At 36.9% G+C, this 17770-nt stretch overlaps 4 protein-coding genes and 2 non-coding genes across 6 annotated transcripts; 4 read left to right on the top strand and 2 right to left on the bottom strand.

Annotated features, from left to right (window-relative positions):
* Positions 1–924: 924 nt before the first annotated feature.
* LOC126786959 (uncharacterized) lies at positions 925–2274 on the top strand. Its single transcript, XM_050512911.1, has one exon. It carries the CDS (start codon positions 925–927, stop codon positions 2272–2274), a length of 1350 nt encoding a protein of 449 aa, XP_050368868.1.
* A 2357-nt stretch (positions 2275–4631) lies between these two features.
* LOC126789658 (small nucleolar RNA snoR117) lies at positions 4632–4709 on the top strand. The gene has a single exon (XR_007671574.1). It is a non-coding gene; the product is annotated as a small nucleolar RNA snoR117 (small nucleolar RNA).
* Positions 4710–4777: 68 nt separating this feature from the next.
* On the top strand, positions 4778–4861 carry LOC126789657 (small nucleolar RNA snoR116). Its single transcript, XR_007671573.1, has one exon. It is a non-coding gene; the product is annotated as a small nucleolar RNA snoR116 (small nucleolar RNA).
* Positions 4862–6998: 2137 nt separating this feature from the next.
* On the top strand, positions 6999–8631 carry LOC126788689 (uncharacterized). The gene is made up of 2 exons (XM_050514705.1): positions 6999–7464; positions 7930–8631. The coding sequence occupies exons 1-2, from the start codon at positions 7166–7168 to the stop codon at positions 8408–8410; spliced, it is 780 nt and encodes a 259-aa protein (XP_050370662.1). The 5' UTR covers positions 6999–7165; the 3' UTR covers positions 8411–8631.
* Positions 8632–9352: 721 nt separating this feature from the next.
* Positions 9353–11523, bottom strand: LOC126788686 (putative cyclin-B3-1). The gene is given in 8 exon segments (XM_050514700.1): positions 9353–9553; positions 9556–9796; positions 9999–10097; positions 10221–10280; positions 10396–10557; positions 10682–10771; positions 11069–11188; positions 11269–11523. Coding segments are annotated over 8 exon segments (1161 nt in total). The 5' UTR covers positions 11500–11523; the 3' UTR covers positions 9353–9395.
* An 846-nt stretch (positions 11524–12369) lies between these two features.
* On the bottom strand, positions 12370–15435 carry LOC126786958 (uncharacterized). Its single transcript, XM_050512910.1, has 15 exons — positions 15328–15435; positions 15100–15150; positions 14936–14990; positions 14783–14846; positions 14636–14690; positions 14468–14516; positions 14282–14375; positions 14163–14198; positions 13922–13985; positions 13130–13184; positions 12965–13049; positions 12832–12864; positions 12683–12734; positions 12565–12583; positions 12370–12488 (listed from the first exon to the last, which is right to left on the bottom strand). The coding sequence occupies exons 1-15, from the start codon at positions 15340–15342 to the stop codon at positions 12370–12372; spliced, it is 846 nt and encodes a 281-aa protein (XP_050368867.1). The 5' UTR covers positions 15343–15435.
* Between the last annotated feature and the right edge of the window lie 2335 nt (positions 15436–17770).

Below are 17770 nucleotides of genomic sequence, written 5' to 3'. Positions count from 1 at the left end.
CTCACAGGGGAAAATGAGAGAAGAAATGCGGTACTGGAAATATGACCAAGAGACCCTGATCTTATCAACAACAATATTAGCTCTCAGGTAAAAAATAAGTAAGATTCTCGATAAACATGCCTCACGTATAATTGAACTTGCTTTTCTCTGTTATATTAATTACCTTTTTTCGCTGGGAATCCTTACTAATAGCTCAATTGTATCATTATCAACTCAGTTATAACATTGACGACAACGTTACTATTTTAATGACTCATTTTATAATTTTAGGATAAACACACTAGAATTTCCTAGCAAGTGATGTATTTAATCACAAACCAATTATCAAATAATGCAGCAATGACAACTCTATCCGGTAAATTTTGGCGACATATTATTTCATGCTCACTTAGAGCCATATGTGCCTAAGAGCATATGCACCCATGTTTAACCATCAGACCATCAAACCATCAATTTAATTGCCTCCATCAGTTACTATTCACTGTAAATTGTTTTTCTGAGCTAGTTTTTATGCAGCGGTGCAACTCCGTCAAATTAGCAATTACTATTCATTGATTAAATATTTTATTTTTTGAGATTTCATATATGATAATCAACCAATTGCTAGATGACAAGTGGCATTTATTTGATATCCTTATCACCGAAATAATTTTATAGATTTTCGATAGGATTTCCGACCAACCAAAAGGTGACAAGTGTGTGTTTGTCGGCCAAATAATTTCATTGGATTTCCGATAGGATTTCTGATAAGATTTTTGACGAATGACAATTCGACACGTAACATGATCTTCAAATTCTATGATCTGAAATTCACCATAAATAAGCTGCATCACCCATTCTATACTCACTCAATCTTCACAACTCATTTCTAAATCCTCAAAAACACATTCTTCAATTACTTCGCCACATTCCCCCATCACTATAATGAGCTTCTTTCGCAAATTGTTGAAGCAGAGACAACAACACAGTCAAGAAGATGCTGAGATGATGGATGCCATGGTGATGAACACGACGATGATGATGGCACATCTTGATAATTCAGATGAACCACAAGGACGCGGTTCACGTCCTGGCCGCTCTCCTAATCACCCCAGAAATAGGGTATCTGGGGGAATTAGTCTCATGGCAGATTACTTCATCGAGCGTCCGATCTTTAGGGCAGAAGAATTTCGTCGGAGGTACCGAATGCACACCCATTTGTTCAACCGCATCATGACGAAGCTCTGCAACCACGACCCTTATTGGCATCAAAGAGCAGATGCCACTGGACTACTAGGGTTGTTGCCCCAACAAAAGATGACAGGTGCCCTCCGAATGTTGGCGTACGGCGCAGCTGCTGATCAGTGTGCTGAGATATGCAGGATGGGGGAATCAACTACACTAGAGTGCATGAAGAAGTTTTGCCAACAGGTGATACATCATTTTGGTGGCGAGTATCTCCGTGCTCCAACAGAGACTGACCTTAAAAGGCTTCTTGCTAGAGCTGATCAGCGAGGATTTCCAGGAATGATTGGAAGCATTGACTGCATGCATTGGGAGTGGAAGAACTGTCCAACCGGATGGCATGGGGCTTACAGCGGCCGGAAAGGTCGTCCCACCATAATACTAGAGGCGGTGGCCTCGCATGACACATGGGTATGGCATGCTTTCTTCGGTGTACCAGGAGCTCAAAATGATATTAATGTCCTTGATCAATCACCTGTGTTTGAAGGGCTCATTGCCGGAAACACACCGACTGTGATGTTTTACGCCAATGGTAGACGATATAGCAATGCTTATTATCTCGCCGACGGAATATATCCAAGGTACTCCACATTTGTAAAAACAATTCCAAACCCTGAATCACAAGCACAAAAACTATTTACAAAGAAACAAGAAGCATACCGCAAAGATGTAGAGAGGTGTTTTGGCATCCTGCAATCTCGTTGGGCAATCATTCGACATGGAGCTCGGTTGCATAGGAGTTCGACACTGAAAAACATAATGATAGCTTGTATCATATTGCATAACATGATTGTAGAGGATGAATTTGTAGAAGAAGAATATGTCGAGCCGGAAGAAGAAGATCTACTAAACCCATTGGCTGCAAGAGTTTATGATGGGCCAGTGGATCCTCAGGGGGTTCGAATTCCTTTTTTACCAGTGGAAAGAGATGGACGGAACCAACATGCATTTTGGGATCGTATTGACCACCTCGAGTCAGCTTATATCCACAACCTTCTTCAGAATGATTTAGTGGAGCACAATTGGACTTTGGAAGCCAACCAACAATAATCAATTATGGAGTTTAATTTGGTATTATCATTTTATTTGGTATTGTAATTTTATTTGGCGTTGTAATTTTATTTGGTATTGTATTTGATATTGTGCAATGTAATAACTTGAAATTGAGAAACATGAAATTTATTTCATATAAAAATAACTTGAAATTACATCAAATAACTTGGAATCGAAAAAAAATAGCAATAACACAACATTACTCTTCATCAAAGTGAACATAATAAGCATCACTAGTGTTACTACTCTCATTCATTTTACCCATGATATCCGCTTTCCTCTTTGTGTGCCACCTCAATTTTGTCGGGCTCATGACACTCCTATCCATTGCCATAATTTTCGTTTCTTCTTCCAACTCCAACATAGCATCACGTCGGGCCAACCTTGCTTCCTTTTGTTTCTCAAGTTCTAAGCCCTCCCTAGCTAACCGAAGGGTCTCCTCATCTCTTCGCATGTTAGCCTCCATAAGTGATTTTTGATTACATTGCATATTATGAAAAATAGCTAAAGACATCTCGTCTTTCTCCGTCATACATTTTTTCCCCTTCTTCTTTGCTTCCTTGGCCGCTTTTATTCCCATAGGTCTAACGGGACTTGAGGGACGGGGTCTCTCTTGGTTCGACGGCGGAGTTGTGAATTCGTCCTCACCATCCAAGTCAATATGCTCATCCGTGTCAATATGCTCATCCGTATCATGTTGCTCGGGAGAACATGGAAAATTTCGCTCAAACGGAGAAGAAGTACTACTTGTAACCGTCACAAAATGAGGATGACTCAACATTGCTTCATAACAATCTTTCTTGTTAAATTCTTTTTTCATATCTTTGAAATATAATGATTGAGCTTGAGTTTCCTAAAAATAGAAACGAATATTAGATTTATAGGAAAATTTAATGTAAACAAAAATTTAATATGAAGAAAAAAAAATAACAAAACAAGAAAAAAGAATTTATTAATAGGAAAATTTAATCTATGTTAAACAAAAAAAATATACATGAAAAATTGATTAGACATACCTCATCTACCAAATTCGTCCCGCTAGCCGCACGGCTTCTTGCTTTGCTTAATGCTGTATGCCACTTCTTGAGCATTTTCTTCAAGCGCGGAAAATGTGATTCAAGCGCACATTTCGAGCGAGGACCTTGATGAGGATCTTCGGGGTTGCCACACCAATTTTTGGCGTAATCTTCGTAAACTTTCTTCCACAAATTATCCTTGCATTGATATCGGCCGATGATGATGCAAGTGGATTGTCGTACCCAAGAAACACATAATTGCAACTCTTCGGATGGAAGCCAACCAGAACCCATTTGATGAAAGGAAGATGGAAGAGAGGAGATGAAAAGAGAAGTGGTACAAATTGTGAAGAATATGATGAGGTATTTATAGGGAAAATAATGAGTAATTTGTACATTTTCGGAGTAATTTGAAAAAAAAAAAAATTTGACCGTTGGCTACGCAGGGAGCCGTTGTACCAGTCTGGCGCCACGTGGCAGCCTGTAACTGGCCATCGGCTCTGCAGCTGTCGGCTATATATTTTTTTTAATTTTTTTTAAAGGCCCGTGTAAAACACGCGCCAGATTCAAAAAAAAAAAAAGAGAACGCTGGGCGCCCACGTGCGCGGGTCCCAGCCTTTGCTGCCAATCACTCCGGCAAGCAAAAGTTGCCTGCCTGCTTGCTGGTTTGATCATTTGACATGGGTCCCACTCATTTATTGCCTCTTCATTTTGCACGGCTGCATTGGAATAGAGCAGCAAACAAGCAAAATTTATGCTTTTTGCTATGATGGTGATGCACGGCTGCATATGCTCTAAGACGACTAATATCGGAGAATTCTGCTATACGTTGTTGCATGGTATGCAGCAACACTTTCATCCACAAACAATCCTCTCACACCCACTGTGCATTTTATCAAACCCTTCCTTCATCACACACAAGTGTGTATACTATACCCTGCTACCCACTAATATCACCATGTTGTCACTGAAAAATAAAGTCCGGTGACCTTAGATTGCATCGTTCGTGACTTCGTGTATATTGACAACATAGACACAGTAACGTACCTCGGTACCTATAAAACTGTACTTACTGGATCTGGGCCTGAGTTACTTGAATGGAGTACGAGTCCAACCCCCAAATTGAATCCAATTCTCCCACCGACCCACCCAATCAAGGATATGCTAGTAATTTGCAACTACTAGGGTTTGTTTCTCTTGTCCACTACTATATAAACAACACCTTCACCTATTCCTCCAAACCATACTACCACACTTGTTTCATACCTGCAACCTCCTCCTCCTCTGATTTCAACACTTCAACCCTCGAAACCTGTCTTCTGTGTTTGGTTGTTGTGTGGCCGGTGATGTTTAGATGTATTGTCCGTACCATCTGAGAGAAATCTTTGATGCATCAACCTCTAGCTTCTGAGGCCTCTTGAGCTCATCTCTTCTTGTTCAGCTTTCTGGTTTATTTGAATATTGAAAATTTGTTTTCATTGATGAGGCATTGATGAATGTATTATATACCATCAAACTTTGAAAGCCCAGATTGGAGCTTGCTGATGCCAACACCACTTTCTGAGCCTTCTTTTCTTTTTCTTCATTCTTCACTTACAAGTTCTAGTCTTGATCTCGATGGAATATTTGCTAGGGAGTTTATTTATTCACCTAAGTACTGTTGTTGTTGGATTTGTGGTGAAAAGGCAACAATTTAGAGTCTCTGATGCGCTTAATTACAGTAGTGCTTTAGTGCTGTACGTTGCCAAGAGTTATTTGGGAGCTGAGATTCTGACATTTACCTTTTAATTGTTAAGGTTTATGCATTCAGATGTTCCCACATTCATGATTCTAGAACAATCACTTTCTTTCTCTGAATTAATGTTGTGATACGATTAACATGGTTAAAATTATATAGTTGAATTTACTTCTGTTACAAAGATCTAAAATTTAATATAAGATTTTTAGTTTGTTGTGATCTTTGTATTATTAACTGTTAAGCATGATCTTATTGTATGATGTGATTGTCGATATTTGTTTAGTGTTGTATCTAAGTTCAATTGTGATTAGAGCAGAAGTTTGGATGATTAAGGCAACAAATTAGAGTCTCTGATGCTCTTTTTCTATAGTGTTTTCAGTGCTGTACGTTGCCAAGAGCAATTTTTGGTATTGAATTCTGGCGTAGTCCTTTTTCTGTAAGGTTTATGCATTCAGATATTCCACATTTTAATTCAGGTTTTCTGAGTACTTTTTTTTTGTTTTACATAATTTCTGATAATGTGTAATCTCTGTTGTACTTCTGACATATTGGATGTTGCATTGATGGCAACAAATTAGAGTCTCTGATGCTCTTACTGCAATAGGGCTTTCAGTGCTGTACGTTGCCAATAAGAATTTGGGAATTGTGATTCTGACCTTTGCCTTATTTGATTATGGTTTAGGCATTCTGATATTTCCACATTCAGATTTCGTTTGGACTAAAATAGCAAAACTGATAATCTGAACCAACATAAAATCAATTTAATCAGTATCAAAAGAATTTGACATATAAACTGAGGACCTGGAAATCAAGTGTACTTGGAAGTGTAATTTTTGTGAGGAAAAACAAAGAAATATGATTCCAAATTTCAGTGCCGTAAGTCACCCGGATCGAAGATAACAGAATTCAGTATGGTAGAATGAAAGACAATGATGTATGAGATCACTTTAGTATGTGGGAGGAGTTTTCGTTTCAATGAACTGGATGCTGGATGCTCGATTCTGAACTGGTTTGGACCTTTGGAGGTTGATGAATAGGTATAATCCAAGGGGAATGTGCCTTCTGTCCTTCTCAAAGTTTATAGATCCTTCGGGAAGGAAGAAGAGCACTAAACGAATATCTTTGTTTCCATGTTTTGTCATATAAGAACCACCGTTCCAAGTTCACACTACATTAGGCATGTGCCCACTTGATAGGTTATAGTATAATTGTACTTTTCAAACTTGGATTTGGTCTTCCAATGAGTTTTCATATTCTTGGATATTTAGGTAGTTATAAAATTGTGAAAAGTATGTGTTTGATTGCTTTTGAAAGAGGCAATTATGTGCCTAATTAGTAGTTGTGTTAATTTCTTCTATTGGCATTGGGTGAGAGGTATGAACAATTTTCCCAAAACTCTAATGACTACTCTCAAACCTGGCTAGTATGAACAGTTTGTATTTTGCAATATTTCCCCACCTAGTATTCTTCTCTCTTAAATAATAATTAGTATCTACTGTAACTAGCACAAACAGAAGCTTGTTCAATCGTTTAGTCCCAATTCAAAAGCTTTGAATGTGGTGATGCAATCACATTTCCAAGGGGTGAATGAGTGAATGACATGGTTTTCATACTTTTCTTTTTAAATTTATAATCTTCTGTATTTATGACTTTTTATGTGTTTGTAACTTATTTGAAATACGTATTTCACTAGTAGCCTAGTAGTATTTGAATTATTCATGTACCATAGTTAATCTGAAAAAAAAAAAAAACAAAACCAGTTGAATTTGCAGAAGAAAAATGGTGTCAATTTCACTTGATATTTTCATTTATTTAGCAACTAGAGAATGAAAGGGCTTAAAAGCAAGAAGAATTTGTGCATGTAGAGATGTCAAATAAATAACCCCAAAGTGTAGGGAAAAAAGTGCAAGAGCCAAGATTGATTTGTATTGTACTTGGTCCACCTTGAAGCACTTCCAATCAGAACTTCATGGCCATGCTCCAAACCACTCATATATCAAAGACCAAAATCAAATATGCTCAGTCTGTTCCAACCAAACCCACAGAAAACCCAGAAAAAAAATACAACCTCCTCTCTTTCTCTCTCCATGAAAATCTGAATCCACCTGAGCATTGAATTGAAGAACAAAAGGCCATGGCTTTTCTTCTACCCAATTTCTCTCCCACTTTACTCCTCCACACCAAGTTAAAGAAACCAATTCACCACACACTTTCTCAGATAAGACCCAACAACTACTCTTTATCTCCTCTCTCTCAGCTGGCCAGTGTTCAGACACCAACTGTGTTGGACGATGCGCAGGTTAACACCTCCAAGGGGGCACAGGATAAGCAGCAAAGAGATGATTTTTATGTCAATCTTGGCTTGGCTGTCAGAACACTTCGTGAGGATATGCCTTTGATTTTTGCTGAAGATCTTAATTATGACATTTACAGGTGATTTTCTCATCTGGGTAACTTGGGTTTTGTTTGATTAGTGTTTGGTTTCCAGAAAGGTTGGAACTTTACTGACAAAGTTGATATTTATAGGAAAGTTGTTATACTATTCACAGCTAAATTGATTACCCGGGATAGTAAGATTTCAAATTTGAATTGAATCTGGTTATATGATTGATGCTTTTAGCTTCTAGCTTATGAAACTGTAGAGTTAGCTCTCATTTCTTGTTTGTATTGCCATGTTTATATGTTCAACTGTACAAGCTGAAATGTAAGAGGATCAAACTAGCTAATGATGATCCTAGAACCTAGAATTCTATGATGCCTAAAAAAAAAGGACAAGAAGAGGAATCAAATTAGAGTAGCTATGAATCTATATACAATGACCATTACAATTAGTCAATTACAAACTTCTTGACTATATTATAGAGTACGTCTGATGGAATTATTTTGTATCATTTTCAGGGATGATATAACATTTATGGATCCTTTGAACACATTCACTGGCATTGTGAACTACAAGTTGATCTTCTGGGCCTTGAGACTTCATGGCAAGATTCTGTTCCGTGACATTTCCCTTGAGGTTTATAGGATTTGGCAGCCTTCGGAGAATGTGATATTGATCAGGTGGAACATGAAAGGTGTCCCACGGGTTCCATGGGAAGCAAAGGGCCAGTTTCAGGGCACATCACGGTATAAATTGGATCGGAAAGGCAAGATTTATGAACATAAGGTTGATAACTTGGCGTTTAACTTCCCACAGAAGCTCAAACCAGCATCATCAGTATTGGATTTAGTCACAGCATGCCCAGCTAGCCCCAACTTGACGTTCTTGTGGGGTCCTGCGGATGCTTACTCATCTTCATGGTTGGAGTTCTATCGAGCAGTCAGGGGGACTTTGGATCGGGAAACTTTCTTGCTTCCACAAGAAGGTTTGGCTAGCTGATGAGCTACTTTATAGATGAATTATACATAGATTTTGTAACTTGTATGTATACTAGCATTACATTTTTATTGGGAAATATATCGGTAGATAGCGAATAATGGTTTTTGTTGAAGAACAAGGTTGTATATACATAGGTTGATCCTGGAGCGTTTGGTTTACTTGTGTTGGTTGTCAGAAGCTAGTGCACTATGTTTTGAGCTTATACAGGTCGGGATAATATATATATATATATATATATATATATATATATATATATACAGAATCTTGTTTCATTTGATAGATACTATATTTCATTGATTCAGTTGCTTTAATGCTTGAATTTGCATTCTTCTTTTGGTGCTGAGTAGCAATGTGCAAATAGATGTTGTACTTGTGTGATTCTGACTTTACCTTAATCTTTCTTCCTATAAGCATTCCTAGTTTCCCACCGTGGTTGTCATTACCTCTTTAAACAGTTCTACCCCCAAAACCAGGGATACAATGTGGACAACGCTTGTGGCTAGCTCCAGGATTAACTTAACTGTTGTTACCTGAACTTATCTTCCCTTTATTATTCCCAGGTGCCTTTTCACACCAACCCAAAAGCAAGTGTTCATATATATATATATATATATTTTAAAACAAAATTCGGGCATATATACATATTGCTTAAACCTTAATTTGAAGACCCCTTGGCTGAAGAATTAGCAGGACAATGCTTCTGAGTTTTGACTGCTGTATGATCGATTGATCATTGCATATGTATCATCAAGGTAGTTGTTACAACGACAGTTGACACATGATATTGCAATCAACACCATCTATAAGATCACTAGGCAGTAGGAAACAAGACTTCTTTACAACATGCCCTTCATTGTCTTAACAAAAACTTGACAACGCCTCTTACTTCAGTGGTAAATCAGCATTTGAATTACAGTGACATCATATACACGTATACTCCAACAGCTTCGAGGAAAGATTTGAATAATACTGAGCATTAGAAGCATCAAAGAGGAAGCCTCTCCAAGGGTTCAATTGATGCAACACGACTGAGATCACATCTCATGTATTTCTCGTATGTGACCTTCAACTTTCCTACCCCTGCAGCTTTTTGAAATCTTAAGATCATCTCGGCGCAGTCTCTGCATATGTAGAAGATTATTTGTTAAAATTCATTACCAAGCAAGAGCTACATAAGGAAATGAGCTTATTTGTAAGGAAGCAGTGCCTGATTTGGGATAATTCGTAACGAGCATGTTTGCAAAGCAGCGGGGTCCAAGCTGGAGTAATATGCAGAGTGCACCTTGCAACATAGATGGCTGCTGCACATAGCAATGAGGGCTTGACCATTATAGGTTCATATTCAACCAGACACAATTCGATAAGGTAGAAAGCCAAATGTTCAAGCTGCAGCAATGCCCACAAAGTAACAAACTGTAAGCAAACCTGAAGTTTCAATCTAAAGAAAATATCAAGGACATAAGTTACAATCTATTGAAGGTGTCATTTACAGTTTTTGTTTCCTATACTGTTATCACACTTACAGTTTTGGAGTACATCAAAAATTAAATTTCCATTCATTAGCCCTGGAATCAATCATGATACTTACCTTTGTATCTGACTGAGCAGCCTTGAGAAATCTCAACATAAAGACATATGGAGTAGGTGTGTTAAGACGAAACTTCAACTTCTTGAGCATGAGCCTCTCCTGAAAAACAAAGCCAGTGCTTATTTTCAAGACTAGGAAGAAGAAAAACCCTAACATGTGGAGAAGAAATGGTACTTACTATTTACATATGATATGAATACGTAAAGAACTACAGATACATACCATTCCAAGCACCTGGTCTCTAGTGTATGATTCAGCTGAGATGCTAATCAACTCTTTGACCTGTATTTTTTGCATAGCACGATAAACCAAATTATTTTGGATACACGCTGACATATGAAATAATATACAATATATTTTAAAAGGTATGCAAGTTGAGATATTGATATATACATACCCTTGGATGCCAAAAGTCCTCATACTTTGATGCCAACAAGAGAGCAGTCAGGCCAACTAATTGCATTTCATTCTTCTTGATTGGGACTAGAGAAAGATATTGGTCTAATAATGTCACCATGAGATAAAGTGTTTCTTGCATCAGATCAAATTTGAAGTGTACCTGTTCCCAGATTCGCATACATTAGCATTGCAAAAGAAGGGTAATAGCCATCCACTGAACAATAGTACAAGCAAAAGAAACCAAGGACAAAAAGAAAGAAAAATAGAGGGAAACATCATTGTACTTCAATTAACCAGTTGACCAATATGCCTCGCATATGAGGAGTAATGTCTGCTTGGATCAACAGGAAATTTGCCCGAGGTGGATTCTGTGCCTGCATCAAAACGTGAATTTAGTGCAGGGAACAGGTCATAATTCAAACTAGACTAGCTGTAGCTAGGAAGCCATAAAATAGTAATGCACATAAAATAAAGGAACATGAGTAAATTTGAAGAAAACTGAGGATAATTATACTGATATTCAATTTTTACTGACTCAGCCTAAATTAAAATGGGAGACATATATATTAGTTGCATTGCACTCCACACGATTATAAAGTTTTTATACCATGCTAGCCAAACCAGATTAAAATGCAACTAATGGTATCAGAGAATGGCATTATGATAATCACCTCATAAACCCAATAGTACTGATAGATCTCATCTACATAATCAGATACTTCCAGTTGATTGGAATGATTATCGATGCTTGGCAGCTCTTCCTTCATAGCTTCAACACGTTCCTCTAGTAACTGCATGTTTGGGTCCAATGTGATTAAAGGGATTATTCAGAAAGTGAAGAAAGGACTATTAGAATAGAGTCAGCCTCAACCTTTGGCCCAGTCATCAACAGAGATGTATAAGATCTCCTCCTATTTGAGTTTCTCCTGGAGATGATATCTGAAGCAATTTTGCTGCAGTTGCCATCAGATGGTATATCTCCCTGAGATATTTGTTGCTTAACATCCTCATCAATAACAAATTCAACAGCTTTTTGGGGTTTAGAGGTAGTTGAAGTAACAGGAGGCAACTTATTTGGATCTCTTATGTACTTTGGTAGCATCCCTTGGGACTGGGGAACCTTCAGGTTGGACTACAAAATGTAAAACAAGGATTAAATTTATTAGTTACTTTTCATCTGTATACTAAATTTTAAGAAGCAAAGCTAGGATGACTAATCTATCTTATGATGATCTGGTACACATCTACAACAACGCATCCTAAATTAATAGTGGTGAAGGAGCAACGGGAGCTAAGAATCACCAATACAAAGCATGAGCAATATAAGTATATAACTGGATAACCAAATAATCATGCTTAAAGATGAAGCCCTAATAGAAACATAAAAACACGCATCAAGGTAAAGTTCTGTATCCACTTTGAGTTGCACATGGAAGAGGGGTTATTAAATGAATATCAAAACAGTGAAGATATGAGTGGGTGGAAGGCCCCAGGGGAGGGGGATGAATTTTATGTAATATTATACTTACTTTCGTAGATTTTCTTGGCATCACACGGACATTTGAACTCCTTTGACCTCTGGAAAATCAGAAAACACGCCAATAATTCATAGATGTAAATCTAGTCTGTTTAAACAGGAGCTAAAATTATTATGATAAACAAATACATTGAAGAAACTAAATTTTTTATTGAGATAGTTGTTTAACATGGTAATTGTAACAAAATAAAAAATATAGGAGATCTCCAGTCTATGAAACAGGAAAGGTTTATAACTATATGGAAGTTACATGTATCAGAATACTGGGTGTGACCAGGAAATTAAGGATAGGATGGATCTCTTGGATAATAAACAATCAGTAGTTCTTAAAATGCAATGCTGCCATCTCATTCATTCAGAAATGAAATGAACTTCAGAAATAAGCAGCAACATGGCAAAACTATATAAACTATCTTGAGTGGAAAGAAAAGGATGTTAGTCGGTCAATCTCACTGACCTCATCAGAAAGCCATCACTCGCTCGATTCCTTGATATATAGCTCCTAATATCATTGCTCACTCTGGAGATTACTCTTTTGCCAACTTTAGCCTTAGCTGCATTCCCAAAGTTGCATTTAGTTTCATTCTGTTTTATCACTTGTAATATATTAAATACACGACTGCTTCTTACCAGGACTCCCAACATTTTCCTGCAGGTGGAGAAGCAGAAAAGATGAGTTTCCAGTATAGACCATAATTCTGCTAGAACTCAACCAAACAGTTTCACACAAGAATGCCATCACACATACCTTTGAAATACTCCCTTCTTCTGAGTTAGCTTTCACTACTGGTAAAGAAAACCTGTGTGATGAAAATAGAAAATAAATTGAATAAAAAACTACACCAATACCACACGTCTTTGTCACAGCAAAGAAAACAAATTTTTTAGATCAGAGACCTTGTCAGCTTTGGTAAATTCCTCGAAGTTCTCCTGACATATAGAAAGATTGAAGTAAGGCCTTACAAACATTTCTAGCTAAAAACATAGATTCATAGCTTAGACCCACAGATAAATTGGGAAGTTCACCGACCTGCTATCTGCAACCGTAGATTCATTGCGTAAACCCATAGCTTTGGTGCTTTGAATTTCTGAAGGGGCCTTCAGATCTTTAATATCTACAATGAGCAGAAATAGATAAGTACAGACAGCACTCATTCATGAAACTACAATGGCAGTTCTAAAGTATAAAATCTACCTCTTTTTGTAGTCTGTAAAGCAGAAACGCCTTGACTGCTTTCCCTGTCTTTTCCCTATTTAGACAGCCAAAAATGCTTAAAAATTATAGGAATGCAAACCATAACACAGAAGAAATATGCTGATAAGATTGTTGAGGTAAAATGTCATAATGCCAACAGTAGCAATTTAAGTTGATCTCTCAAAGGCAAACTGGCCTTCATTTCACTATAGAAAACTTCAGATAGTTATGCATTCAAATGTTCAATTTAATTTTCTAGCCCCCATAATCGTCTAAATTTCATTTAAGGTTCATGGAGAAAGAAGTTATTTATACTGAGAAATTTGACCATAACAGCACATCCAAGCCTGCAATCCAAATTTTACCTCTCATAATTTTATATGCTAGTTACTCGGTTACTCCTCCATTCTATAGCCACTAATACTTGGACCTAAATCTATGGTTCATTTTTAAATGAATTTTTTTTGCAAGTGTGATTAAAGATTAAGCAATATTTTGCATCAGCTTTCTAAATCAGGAGTAAAACACATGAAAACTAACTTCAACTGCCATGCTTTCAAGATTGTAACTATTTATAGATCATTAAGGTGGTAAGGTAGTTCACATATGAACCAGAATAAGGGGATCCATGCTTAATTACAATATGTTATTTTCTTATTTTCCCAGATACTGACTACCTTTAAGAATACCTAATGGAACTACAAAATGCTATGTTCTGACCTCAGAAAAGCACATTACAGAGTTATGTAATTATGGGAACTTAGAACAAGATATTGTAGGTTAGATCCTTACCAGGGTGGATCTCAGTGATTGGACATTCACATGAACGGTCCTAGTGCCTGCACCCACTGAAGCCCTGAACACATGCAAACAGAAACAATACTAACAATCAAACTCAAGCAAGGATCTCAATCTTAGTCACATATTTCCTAGCATCTTTATCTAATTTCACGTCTCTTTATGCATATGGATAGATAATTACATCAATAATATGTAAGAACATCATAAGGGTTCAAATGTCAAATATGCATACCGTTGCAGATACTTCTTTTTCTCAGTTTTACCAACCCTGCATTACGCATACTCAGAACTTAAAACTTCTAGTTCAGAAGCCAAAATTGAGGAAATTTAAGCAGGTGAGAATGTACCAACATTAGTTTAGAGGCGTCTCCCCCTACAACCCTGGAAGAATTTCCCTTAACATTGCTTACATCAGCTAATGCTCTTCTTCCAACAATTCCAGTTGCTAACAAAAGGACACCACAAAACGGAGATATCAATAATCCCAACATAAGAAGCTCAGCTTTGCATCCCTATCAAAGCCAGGCTAAACCTTACCAGCACTACCGAGTGTGGCTTTGCCCTTCTCCATACTCAACAAACCAGCCTAGAAATGCACAATCAAAGAAACAGAGACAGAATTACATACAGAACAAGTAATATATAAAGCAGACCAATGGATTTTTAGAATAAATACTAGAAAAAAACTAAGGAGGTATCGGTTACCTTGACAACACTTTTGTTGTCGAGAATAGCTGATTTCTTGACCGGGACAGATCGCCTGCCAAAGCACGAAAAACATCAAAAAATTACACACAGTCAGCATCTAAATAGCTGCAGAAACTTAAAGTACTACTAGGCAATCAACATTACCTGCTAGCAGCATCAGGTTTAGCAGCCCCTTTTTCAGTATAAACCTTAAAAGCTCTAGCACCCACTGTTTATAAATTTAACAAGAGAATCAAGTCAGTCACTAAATCACCGAAAAACCCGAAAGAAGAACCAAAAATTGAGTCTTTGAGAAACCTGTGCGGGTCGGATTCTCCTTGCCCAATCGATTCAGTGCCATGTTCACATTCGACTGAAGATTTCAGAAAACCCAAACAAAATGACGTCAGAATTGCACCAACCCAAGAAAACCGAAGCACAGAGAAGTAATCAAGAAGTGAAAATTAGGGTTTTTGGCTGACCTTGAAAGCCCCAATCTTGTTCGGGTCTTGACTCGTGGCGGAGCTCCGCCGCTGATCCAATTCAGACACACAGAGAGACAAAATCAATCTTTAATTCAAGCTATAATCACGAGACGAAATCGAAACGAAACCCTAGTTTTACCAGAACAGAACAAAGATTTGAAACAAGAAGAAAACAAGAGAAACCCCCTAATTACTTCATTGAAGGGAATCGGAGTCAGTTGGTACCTTAAACGACGCCATGTTGGGGAATCAGTGATCTGATTCTTGCTGGTTCGGTTGGTTGGTCTGTGAATTTTGAAAAATGGGGAGGAATTTCTTGACCGTTTAAAAAAGACGGGAGTCTTTGATTTGTGAGACAAGCGGCGGTCTTTGATCTGGTTTTTGAATTACGAATCATGCTTTGACGTTAATACCCCTTTTCTTTTAGTTTTGACATTCTACCGACGAACGCTTGTTGCAACAAGACTAACCCATAAAGTTAAACAAAATGAATGAACGAATAAAAATGTTTTCACAAAGGAGAGATTCTGAAACCGTAAGTGTTAAGCTTGTAGTAATTTTCGGCAGGCATTGTCCAAGCAACAAATTTCTAACCATAAAACAGTGTTCACATGATTATTTGAAGTAGCATTATACCATTCACATAACTCAAAATAACACTTTTGGGAACAAGGAGAATGTGAAAATCAGAGTCAAAAACGTGCTTGTAACCGAACACTTCCAAATAAAGCAACATATAAAACATGAACAAGTCACACCATTAGACATTTTTCTGGACGGAAAAAACTTGCGTACAAACTAGTATGTACGCGTGCGTCCAAACTCTCGTTTATTTGCACACTTTGCGAATATAAATACATGATTTTAACCGTTCAAATGTTTAGTTTATTACTAAAGATCATTTCTGTAAAAGATCAACATAAACAAAAATCGTCTTCATAGTCGATTGCATCAAACAAATGAACGGTTATGGTGAAAGTTAGTAGTCTCATGATCAACCGTCAATTTGTTTGATGCAATCGACTATGAAGACGATTTTTGTTTATGTTGATCTTTTACAGAAATGATCTTTAGTAATAAACTAAACTTTTTAACGGTTAAAATCATGTATTTATATTCGCAAAGTGTGCAAATAAACGAGAGTTTGGACGCACGCGTACATACTAGTTTGTACGCAAGTTTTTCCCTTTCTGGACTAAGCTATGACACTTGAGTTGAGCAAAAATCCAACCATCCCAGTCTAAATAAAAGGAGTTAATAATAGTACCAGGTTTAGTAAACTCACTCCAAATGGCTGCAGATATGGGGCAATCCCGAAAAAGATGAAGAAGAGTTTCATCCTCTAAATTGCAAATGCGGCATATTTTGAAAGTAGTGAAGCCTCTCCTATCTCCTTGGACATTGGTAAGCAATTTTTTATGCAACATTGACCAAAAGAAGGTCTTGATTTTAGGAGAATGCAGAATTTCCATATAGAGCTCCATAAAGAAAGCTGTACATTAGAAAAATATGTTGGAAAATAGTGAATTTCACTATTTATTCTAAACCAATTTAATTAAAAGAATTTGAGTGGACGCACTTAAATTTGTAATGGTAAATATAAACTTGTATTCTCTGGTATTAAGAGTTACAAAACATATATTTATTTGGTTAAATTGGTTATAGTGTGAATAAGAAATTGTCACCAAATGCATGAAAACTATTTGAATTACGGAATGTGTAACGACTAAGCAACTTTGAATTTGTAACGTCAGATTCAATAAGATTAAATTTTGTAACGTCAGGTGTAATGAGATTGAATTTTGTAACCGTTAAATTCATTGTGTAACAATCGTAACGTAAGAAATGAAATTCATTAGGTAACGGTCGTAACGTATGAAAATTCATTACGTAACCGTCAGAACTTATGTTAAGAAATTCATTTTTGAATTCATGACAATTCATTTAGTGATTAGATTTCCTCTCTATAAATAACGATCTATTCTTTCATGTAGAAACACAATTTGAAACATATTCAATCAAAGAACATCTCTCTAACTCTTACCTCTCTCCCAAATTTGTTCTCTTGTTCTTGTGATAGAAAGAGTTCATTCCAGTTTGTTGATATTCTTGTAGTAGTGCAGCTTCAAGGATTTGCAAGTTGTTGTATCCTGTGAGACTATCGTCATTGAATCCTTGCACCGATAGAGGCGGCGTAATTGCCTTAAGGACAATGTGGTATCACACACGACTCGACTTTTCCTTCTATTCGTTCGGTATTGGTTGAGTTATCGTTTCTAGTTTTTTTAATTCTGAATTTTTGTTCACACATAATTATTTTCTGATTTTCTGTATTTCAAAATTAAATCTATTATTTATATATTTACAATATCGCCCCATTTTTATTTACAAAATCAAATCCAAGATTATAGGCAGACTTGACATAAAATAGCCAATTAGATGCACTTCATATTCTGGTATCATTGCCGCACTCATCATAGCCACTATGGATATTAACAACATCAAAAAGAACATATTCAGGGACAAGAGTTGCCAAGAGATTTGCATTCCTTCTAGTGTCATTCCAGAAAGCACAAATTGGAGAAGTACTATCAATAATAGCATGAGGAAGGGCATGATGATATAAAATGGTAGAATAGAGCTAAGCATCAGTCCAAAAAAAATTGAA

This window comes from Argentina anserina, chromosome 3 (genome assembly GCF_933775445.1).
Source record: "Argentina anserina chromosome 3, drPotAnse1.1, whole genome shotgun sequence".
In the NCBI taxonomy this organism is placed as follows: Eukaryota; Viridiplantae; Streptophyta; class Magnoliopsida; order Rosales; family Rosaceae; genus Argentina; species Argentina anserina.
Note: the sequence above shows the minus strand (reverse complement) of the source record. Positions and strands in the feature narration are given on the sequence as shown.

What these genes read in the sequence shown, in the direction of transcription:
- LOC126786958 (XM_050512910.1), bottom strand. An exon ending in ACAAGATTGGGGCTTTCAAG is followed by an intron (nt 14,991 to 15,099) that starts GTCAGCCAAAAA and finishes TGAAATCTTCAG; the next exon opens with TCGAATGTGAACATGGCACT. An exon ending in AATTTACCAAAGCTGACAAG is followed by an intron (nt 12,735 to 12,831) that starts GTCTCTGATCTA and finishes TTCATCACACAG; the next exon opens with GTTTTCTTTACCAGTAGTGA.
- LOC126786959 (XM_050512911.1), top strand. Translation starts at nt 925, where the DNA reads ATGAGCTTCTTTCGCAAATTGTTGAAGCAGAGACAACAACACAGTCAA.
- LOC126788689 (XM_050514705.1), top strand. Translation starts at nt 7,166, where the DNA reads ATGGCTTTTCTTCTACCCAATTTCTCTCCCACTTTACTCCTCCACACC. An exon ending in CTTAATTATGACATTTACAG is followed by an intron (nt 7,465 to 7,929) that starts GTGATTTTCTCA and finishes TATCATTTTCAG; the next exon opens with GGATGATATAACATTTATGG.